Source organism: Lipotes vexillifer, unplaced genomic scaffold (genome assembly GCF_000442215.2).
Source record: "Lipotes vexillifer unplaced genomic scaffold, Lipotes_vexillifer_v1.1 scaffold395, whole genome shotgun sequence".
In the NCBI taxonomy this organism is placed as follows: Eukaryota; Metazoa; Chordata; class Mammalia; order Artiodactyla; family Lipotidae; genus Lipotes; species Lipotes vexillifer.
In genome coordinates this window covers 3,172,441-3,181,152 of record NW_006797390.1, presented here as the reverse complement: position 1 = coordinate 3,181,152, position 8,712 = coordinate 3,172,441, and the positions used below count along the sequence as shown (strand labels likewise).

General features: G+C 59.8%; 1 protein-coding gene across 3 annotated transcripts in view; it reads left to right on the top strand.

Moving 5' to 3' along the window:
* Positions 1 to 8,712, top strand: part of PTPN6 (protein tyrosine phosphatase non-receptor type 6) — a 15,470-nt gene that overhangs the window by 4,468 nt on the left and 2,290 nt on the right. The window contains exons 1-11 of one of the 3 annotated variants that reach the window (XM_007469389.1): positions 409 to 654; positions 732 to 854; positions 1,055 to 1,249; positions 3,713 to 3,902; positions 4,061 to 4,177; positions 4,264 to 4,377; positions 4,535 to 4,631; positions 5,011 to 5,090; positions 5,265 to 5,414; positions 7,022 to 7,153; positions 7,271 to 7,425. In XM_007469389.1, the coding sequence (XP_007469451.1) occupies positions 647 to 654; positions 732 to 854; positions 1,055 to 1,249; positions 3,713 to 3,902; positions 4,061 to 4,177; positions 4,264 to 4,377; positions 4,535 to 4,631; positions 5,011 to 5,090; positions 5,265 to 5,414; positions 7,022 to 7,153; positions 7,271 to 7,425 (1,361 nt within the window). In that variant the 5' untranslated portion in view covers positions 409 to 646. Of the gene's footprint in view, positions 1 to 408; positions 655 to 731; positions 855 to 1,054; positions 1,250 to 3,712; positions 3,903 to 4,060; positions 4,178 to 4,263; positions 4,378 to 4,534; positions 4,632 to 5,010; positions 5,091 to 5,264; positions 5,415 to 7,021; positions 7,154 to 7,270; positions 7,426 to 8,712 lie in introns of those variants that run through there. The other 2 variants (XM_007469388.1, XM_007469390.1) reach the window with 2 other exon arrangements.

Sequence of the window (8,712 nt, the reverse complement as noted above, 5' to 3'; positions counted from 1 at the left end):
CCTGGGCGAGCTCCCTACACGCCCCGAGCCCCAGGTTCCTTGTCTGGAAAATGGGGATAACGAAGGTACCTGCTTCATGGGACTATGGTGATGACACATCAGATAAGGCATGTAAATATCATACAGGACAGTGCCTGGCATACAGACTCCACTAGTGACACTTGCCACCGTCACCATCATCAGTGGCGTGGACCAGGGAAGGCTGCGTGGAAGTGGCTGGCGGAGCAGGAGTAGACGGCGCGTGACTGGGCGGCTTCCCACGTGCCGATGATCTGCGCCCGGAGTGCGCCAGGCGCACGTGTGTCCTTACTCGGGTGTCCCCCCATGTGTGGAGGGCCTCGCTCCTGAGGCCTTGGATGGCAGGCGTGTGGGAAGTGGGCCCCCCCGCGCAGCTGCTCCCCACTCTCTGCTCTAAAACGAGAAGTACACAGTGAGTTCCCCCAAGGGGTCGGCCGCGCCCCTTCCTGTCCCCGCCCTGCCGGCTGCCCCAGGCCAGTGGAGTGGCAGCCCCAGAACCAGGACCGCGGTGGTGAGGTGACCTGGGCGCTGAGAGCCTCAGGAGGCTTAGCCCCAGCGTTCCCCGCCTGCCCGGACTCAGCGGCTCCACCCTGTAGCCTGCACCCCCTTCCCCCCAGGCACCCCCAGGATGGTGAGGTAAGGGCCGGGGACCCTGGGTAGGCAGGAGGTGGGGTGCCCCAGGGCCCTCTCCTCACTGCCCTCCCGGCCTCCAGGTGGTTTCACCGAGACCTCAGTGGGCTGGATGCCGAGACCCTGCTCAAGGGCCGAGGGGTCAACGGGAGCTTCCTGGCTCGGCCCAGTCGCAAGAACCAGGGCGACTTCTCCCTCTCCGTCAGGTGGGTGGCCCGAGGCTCTAGCCGGGGGCCAGGACTTGGCCTCTCACTCTGGTTGCCCCGGCCCCAGCACGCCCCGGCCCTGTGTGTGTCCACCCCGGCCCCCGTGTGCGCTCCCTGCCCAGGACCCCCGCCCATCCCCCACGCCGTCCCCACCTCCGCTCTCGCATCCACGGGCCTCACCTCCGCCCGGTGCCCTGCAGGGTGGGGGATCAGGTGACCCACATTCGGATCCAGAACTCGGGGGATTTCTACGACCTTTATGGAGGGGAGAAGTTCGCGACGCTAACGGAGCTGGTGGAGTACTACACGCAGCAGCAGGGCGTCCTGCAGGACCGCGATGGCACCATCATCCACCTCAAGTACCCGCTGAACTGCTCAGACCCCACCAGTGAGAGGTGAGGGGCTTCGCGCCCTGGCCCAGCCCACGGAGAGGTGGGCTGGCCTCCACCCCAAGTGCCCCTCCCCGCCCCTGCCCCCGCTCCTTCTCAGGGCTCTGTGGGCCTCTTCCCTCCATGTGATCCTGGGGCCCCTTTCCATCAACCCCCGGGGAAGCAAGAGAAGGTCACCTCGCCCTTCTCCAGGGTCCCTGTCTGCCAGCAGCACAGGCTCTACTAGTGCCCGAGAGGCCACTCCTCGTGGCTGTGTTCCCAGCAGTCTGGCTCTGTTGTTAGAAGGAACTTACCTGGAACAGAATCTGCCCTCCTGTAACTGTTCCCTCCCCAGCAGGGGTTAATACAGGGACAGGCTGATGTTGAGGAAGAGCATAGGAGCCAGCGTTTATGAGGACACTTAGTGCCTCATCTCAGCAACTCCGTGAGGACAGGTCTGCCCTCTTGGGCTGGGTGGAGCTGGACGAGTCCCTTGACCAGAACCCAGATCATTGAAAACGGTGTGATGGGTGTGTAAGGGGCCTGGTACCTGGGCACAGGGTAATACTCCAGGCATCTTTTTGGCTCCAAAGATGTGGTCCCCAAAACTGGGCTGGCTGCTTCCCATGCAATCTCCCCAGTGCACGGGTGGAGGGTGGTGGGACCCTAACACTCAGCAGGACATGGTGGCTCATTTTATAGCTTCATCTCCATGACAGCTCCTGTTGAGGGGAAGGGCAGCTGAACAACTCTGGTTTTTTTTTTTTTTCGCACTCCTGGGGCCAAGTCAACTTGCCCTTGTCCTGTATTTGTGTATCGATTGTTGAAATGATTCTGAACTTTGATTCTGTCCGCTTTCAGTCTCTCTGACATGCATGCCTCCCAATGTGCATTCATATTTTTTTCAAGTCAGTGATTGAAACTTAGCCCTGGATGGGGCTGAGATAAAGGCCCTGGGGCCCACCCCTGGAGACCTCTTTCCCGTGAACATGAAGCCACTGATCCCCTTCCTGTGAAGCTACCTCTCTAGGAGGGAAGCCACATTGATGACCTTGCTGGTGGCTGCCCATCCTTGGTGTCTGCCCCCGCTTGCCCTTTTCCTGCACCCCACCTGCAACATTCATGGGGATTTTCCACCCAGACTCTCTTGAGCTCTACATGTCCTGGCTTCCTCCTAGTCCTGGCCAGGATCTGCCCTGCTGGCTGCTGCAGGAAGAGGGTGGAGCTGAGCAGACCCCCTGGGAGGGGCCTGAGGGCTGGGTTCCAACTGGGGCTGGGAGAAGTCGAGGACCGAGGACCGAGGGAATCCAGACCAGGGCAGCTGACTCTAAGAGGCCCTTTTGGTTACCCGTGCCAGGAGGCCTGGGCTCACCCTTGACCCTGGGAGTGTGTGGGGGAGGCTCTTTCTCCAAACCTCCACTTGTGTTCTCGCAGCTGTCCCACCCCCTCTGCGGGAATTTGCATCTGTCCCCTCACCGGCTAGCTCTCCCCTGTGGTCAGCCTGACATTTGCATGGAAACTTCCTCATCCTGGGGCCTGGGGGAAGCGGGTTAGCCCCCTCTCCATAGCCCTGGGGACCTGGCCTATCCCTGAGTGATGGGATGGGGTGGCCCAGGGGGTCCTGGACAGGGCAGGAGACTCTGGAAGTCTCTGAGCTGCAGTCTCCTTGGGGCAGGAGTGAGATGGGGTGGGACAGACTGGCCCCCTCCCTCCTTCTCCCCGTTCCTGCGGTTGGAAAATGCCCCCCCTCCCCTGGTCCCTGGGCTGAGGAAACCTCACAACCTCACTTCTCACTCTCTCCCCAGAAGGAGTTTTGTGTTTTTTCCATCACGTGGTTTCCTGTGGGGCTGGGCATTGCGGGGCTACAGTTTCCTCCTGGGAAGGGGGTGTGCTTTGGGGAAAGGTCCTAGTTCTGCTTTCTGCCCCTCTGAGCCCCTCTGAGCCCCTCTAACAGCTCGTTCAGTGACATCATCCCAGGCACCCCAGAGCCCCCAAACCACCCTTACCCAGCAGGGTTGTCTGCCTTCCCGGCCCCCCTGGGGGACTTCTCCCCATCACGCCTCCCTCGTGACTTCCGTCTCTCCCATCCCCAGCACTCTCTGTGGTTTGGCCTCTGCATTTTTTCCCCTAGCCCAGCCCTGTCTTTCATGGAGACCCTTCCTGGGTTTCTCCCCTCCAAGTATTCTGGATATGACCTGCCTGTCTGCCTTTGTCTTAAACTTTCAGAGGTGGGCCTGCTTAGAAGTCCTGAGGCTCGCCTCTTATCAGCAAGGGCCTTGGGCCAGTGTGCAATCACCCAGCCTCAGTTTCTTCATCTGCAGAATGGGTAGTATCCACCTCTCAGCATTTTTGTGATGGTGGTGGATTTGAAAGCATATAGCAGAGTGCCTGCACGTGGCAGGTGCCCGGTTTCCCTGCCCCCTCCGTGAATGTCTACCCAGCACCTGCCCCTGGGCTCCGTCTCACCTCCCCGGGTGCTGTCTTCTCTAGGTGGTACCATGGCCACATGTCTGGAGGGCAGGCAGAGACACTGCTGCAGGCCAAGGGTGAGCCCTGGACTTTTCTCGTGCGTGAAAGTCTCAGCCAGCCTGGAGATTTTGTGCTGTCCGTGCTCAGCGACCAGCCCAAGGCTGGGCCGGACTCCCCGCTCAGAGTCACCCATATCAAGGTCATGTGTGAGGTAAGGCATCTGGGTAGTGGGGCGGCATCCTGCTGGGGGTCCATCTGTGCTCCAGCGTTGCCCGTGGGGAGGGTCAGCCCGGGCTTCGGTCTGAGGCTGGGGGTCCAGGGAGGGAGACTCGGGTCCTGAGAGGTGGCCTGACTCGGGCCCCCCCTCAGGGTGGACGCTACACAGTGGGCGGTTCGGAGACCTTCGACAGCCTCACGGACCTGGTGGAGCATTTCAAGAGGACGGGGATCGAGGAGGCCTCGGGCGCCTTCGTCTACCTGCGGCAGGTGAGGGGTGGGCCAGGCTGCCTCCTTCCTTCCCCTGAGCTTCTGACCTCCAGAAGCGGCTGACTTCTCGCCCTCCCTCGCTCCAGCCATACCACGCCACGAGGGTGAACGCAGCTGACATTGAGAACCGGGTCTTGGAACTGAACAAGAAGCAGGAGTCGGAGAACACAGCCAAGGCTGGCTTCTGGGAGGAGTTTGAGGTGTGTGATGGCGCCAGCAGGGCAAAGGGCCTGGGGTCCCAGGCAGACCCCGTCCCCTCTCTCCCCACCCCTTACACTGATCTGCCCCACGTCCTCGCCACCCGTGGACGGCCCTTCTCCAGGGCCTGGGGCTCCATTTCCCCCTCTTGCCCCACAGAGTCTGCAGAAGCAGGAGGTGAAGAACTTGCACCAGCGGCTGGAAGGGCAGCGGCCAGAAAACAAGAGCAAGAACCGTTACAAGAACATCCTTCCCTGTGAGTTCCTATCCCTGGGCAGCCTCCAGCCCTCCCCCATCCACTCACCCAGGAGACACCCCTTCCGCCAGCCGACCTGGCCCCATCTCAGAGGGTCTCTTCCCCCAGCTCAAGGGGGGGCCCCACTCCACCCGCAATAGCCTCCCCTCCTCCAAAAAGCCTCTGCCCCTCCCAGAGGGGCCTCCGGCACCCCACCCCCACCCCCTTCTTCCTCTGAAACCTCCAGCCCCACCCCACACAGATCCCTCCCCCCATACAGATCCCCCATCCCTGCCTGCCCGAAGGGCTCTGAGAGCTCGTGGCTTCTGGGCAAGAAAGGCCTCAAACTCAGGAAGGGTCTGACCCACGCCTTTCTTGCTTCCTCTCTGCTCGCTCCCAGTCGACCACAGCCGGGTGGTCCTGCAGGGACGCGACAGCAACATCCCTGGGTCCGACTACATTAACGCCAACTACGTCAAGGTGGGTGTGCCCGCCGGTCATGGGGGAGGTGGGGCTGGGGCCTGGGGACCCCCGTTCGTCGGGGGGCTGGGTCCAAACATGCACAGGCGAAGTCAGAGCTGTTGCCTTGGGTGGCTGAGTGTGGCAGGGGTGCGAGGGGCTCACAGTCCTACGTGTCTCTGCACCCGCGTCCAGAACCAGCTGCTAGGCCCTGATGAGAATGCTAAGACCTACATCGCCAGCCAGGGCTGCCTGGAGGCCACGGTCAACGACTTCTGGCAGATGGTGTGGCAGGAGAACACCCGTGTCGTCGTGATGACCACCCGGGAGGTGGAGAAGGGCCGGGTAAGCCGAGCCACGCGCCACGAGCCCCCCAGTAGTCGTCTGCCACCATTAAGCCAAAGAGACTTGGGGCATCTCGGAGGGCAAGGGTCCTACCTTGTTGGGAAACTGAGGCACGAGGTCTGGGTACACGCTGACTCCCGGATCCCTGCTTCCCACCCTGGGCTCCCCTGACCACCAGACCCAGATTTCCAGTGGCCTCTTTCCTTAAAGTGTCCCTCTGTTCCGCTTTGGGCAGCAGCCCTTCCTGTCCTCTCGGCCTCATAATACCGTCTGGAGTCAACCCCAAACCCTCACGCCACGGGCAAGCTACCTTCCTGCCTGCAGGCTGCCCCCTTCCCATGGCACCCTCTGCAGTGGAGTGGCCATGACTCGTGCAGAGCACACACTGCACCAGGCTGCTCCCTCTGAGAACCCTGCCATGGCTCCCAGCTGCCTTCAGAGCAGTCACACTTCTGGACCTGGCGCTCAGGCCTGGTGGCTGCCCTCCAGCCCTTGCTGCCTCTGACCGGCCAGGGTCCCTAAGGTTTCCACGTCTCTACACGAGCTCATTTCCGCTAGGGACTGACTTCCTGAAAGGCTCTGTGCTCTCTCTGCCTCACAGACTCCTCTTTCTTTCCTTTCCTTTCTTTCTTTCTTTCTTTCTTTCCTTTCTTTCTTTCTTTCTTTCTTTCCTTTCTCTTTCTTTTCTTTCTTTCTTTTCTTTCTTTCTTTCCTTTCTTTTCTTTCTTTCTTTTTCTTTCTTTCTTTCTTTCTTTCTTTCTCTCTCTTTCTGTCTCTCTCTCTCTCTCTCTCTCTCTCTCTCTCTCTCTCCCTCCCTCCCTCTCTCTCTCTCTCTTTCTTTCTTTCTTTTTGCGTTGGTTCTTCATTGCTGCATGTGAGCTTTCTCTAGTTGCAGCGAGCGGGGGGCTACTCTTCGTTGCAGTGTGCGGGCTTCTCATTGCGGTGGCTTCTCTTTGTTGCAGAGCACAGGCTCTAGGCACGCGGGCTGCAGTAGTTGTGGCACGTGGACTCAGTAGTTGTGGCTCACGGGCTCTAGAGCGCAGGCTCAGTAGTTGTGGCGCACGGGCTTAGTTGCTCCGCGGCATGTGGGATTTTCCCGGACCAGGGCTCGAACCCGTGTTCCCTGCATTGGCAGGCGGATTCTTAACCACTGTGCCACCAGGGAAGCCCAACTCCTCGTTTTGTGAAGACCCAGCTCAAATGCTCTCTCCTCTGTGAAGCTGTCCCTGATTTCCTCCGTTCCCAAGAGGGAGGATTAGTCTCTCCCTCCCCCCGGCTCCTCCGCGGCTCTGGTTCCCCGCTCGCCTCTCTCTCTGTGAGCTCCTGCAGGCACAGGGGCATAGGCTGCGTCTTACTTGCGTCTGACTCCAGCCCGGTTTGCACAGCTTCAGGTCCAGCGCGTGTGCCAGCCAACGTGCACTGAATGACTTGTTAAGTGGCTGGTGAGGTCTCACCACCTGTAAGAGGCTGAGCCAGGCCCTATGTCTCTGACTCTTGGCCATTTAATCTGTTCATCCATCGGATGCTGATGGGGCCAGCGCCAGGAACTCAGGCCCTGCTCGAGGTGGGCACAGGCCTCAGTCCCCACCTTCACCCTCCCTTTTCAGAACAAATGTGTCCCATACTGGCCAGAGGTGGGCACTCAGCATGTTTATGGACTCTACGCTGTAACCAACTGCAGGGAACACGACGCAGCTGAGTACAAACTCCGCACCTTACAGGTCTCCCCGCTGGACAATGTGAGTGGCCCCTGCCCCTGCCCCATGCCCGGGGCCCTCCTCACACCTGTTCTCTTTGGTTGGGTTGAATGAGGCCATGCGTGGGAGCAGGGGGCACTGACTATATCCTTGACCCAGGGGGACTTGGTTCGGGAGATCTGGCACTACCAGTACCTGAGCTGGCCTGACCACGGGGTCCCCAGCGAGCCTGGGGGTGTCCTCAGCTTCCTGGACCAGATCAACCAGCGGCAGGAAAGTCTGCCTCACACAGGGCCCATCATCGTGCACTGCAGGTGAGAATAATAATAATGATGGTGTTATTATTATTATTAATAATAATCAAAATAGTAGCTGGCAAGTGAGTACTGCTAAGTGCCATGTGCACTTGTAAGCAATTTACATATTAACTCATCTAATGCTTCCCCTGGCCTCCACCTCTTCTGGGTTCCCTGATACTGTTTTTTGTTTTGTTTTGGCCATGCTGTGTGGCATGTGGGATCTCAGTTCCCGCACCAGGGATGGAACCCGCCGCCCCTTGCATTGGGAGTGAGGAGTCTTAACCACTGGACCACCAGGGAAGTCCCTGGGTTCCCTGATGACTCCAGACCCATGGGTGGAACTTAAGCTTGAACCAAGCCCATTGTTTGATCCTGTGCCTGGTGGGGTGGGCTTCCTCAGAGACTTCCCTGGATATAGCATCTAGTCCAACCCTGCCACATACAGATGAGGAAACAGGCCCAGCCTCTTGCCAGGTCACCGCTGGTCAGTGGGGGAGCCTGGAGCAGGGCTCATGGTAGACCCAGGTCCTGGTCACTCCTGCTTTCTCAGACGCGCCTACCCAGCCGGTGTTTCTGGCATTTCTCCTTGGGGTTGGTGTAGCTCCCCATCCCTTCTCTTTTCCATCTGCAGCCCTGGCGGCAGGCTGAGGTTTCTTCACTGCTGCAACCTATCTATCCCTTCCCGCCAGTGCTCCCGACTCAGCCCTTGGGCTCATGCACCACTGGCTCCACTGGAGACCCTCATGTTCATGATCAGGAGACCCCGTTCCTTCTAAGGTGGGAAGCTGAGGGGTCAGCAAGGAGGAGCAGGTGTCCCATCAGGCCTGAGGGCCAGCGTCCCGCAGACGGGCCTACTCAGCCAGCCTCGCCTCGGGGGATGGGAGGCAGCAGGCACAGGGTCCTGGACAGACCTGCTGCTCAAAATTCCAGCTCCTCCACTCACCGGCTGTGCAATCTTGGGCAAAGGACTTCCCTTCTCTGACCCCCGGATTCTTGTCCGTAAAATCAGGGTCTTATAGGGTTGTTGTGAGTGTGAGACCCTCTCACTGTGTCTGGAATACAGTAAATGCCCAAGAATGGGAACTGTTAATGCTTTAATAACTCACGTCAGGCAGGGAATGGGGAAATGGGAATCTGCTCTGTCCTGTTCCCTTCCAGCTCCCTCCACGTGACCCCGGGGCCGTGAGGGCTGGGGCTTCCTCCTTCTGCCCCACCAGCAATTGCGCATCCTGGGGCAGGGCCGGGGGGCTGCGTCTGGAGGTGCCCCCCACGTGCTGCCTCAGGGGCTCTGCCTCCAGGCCG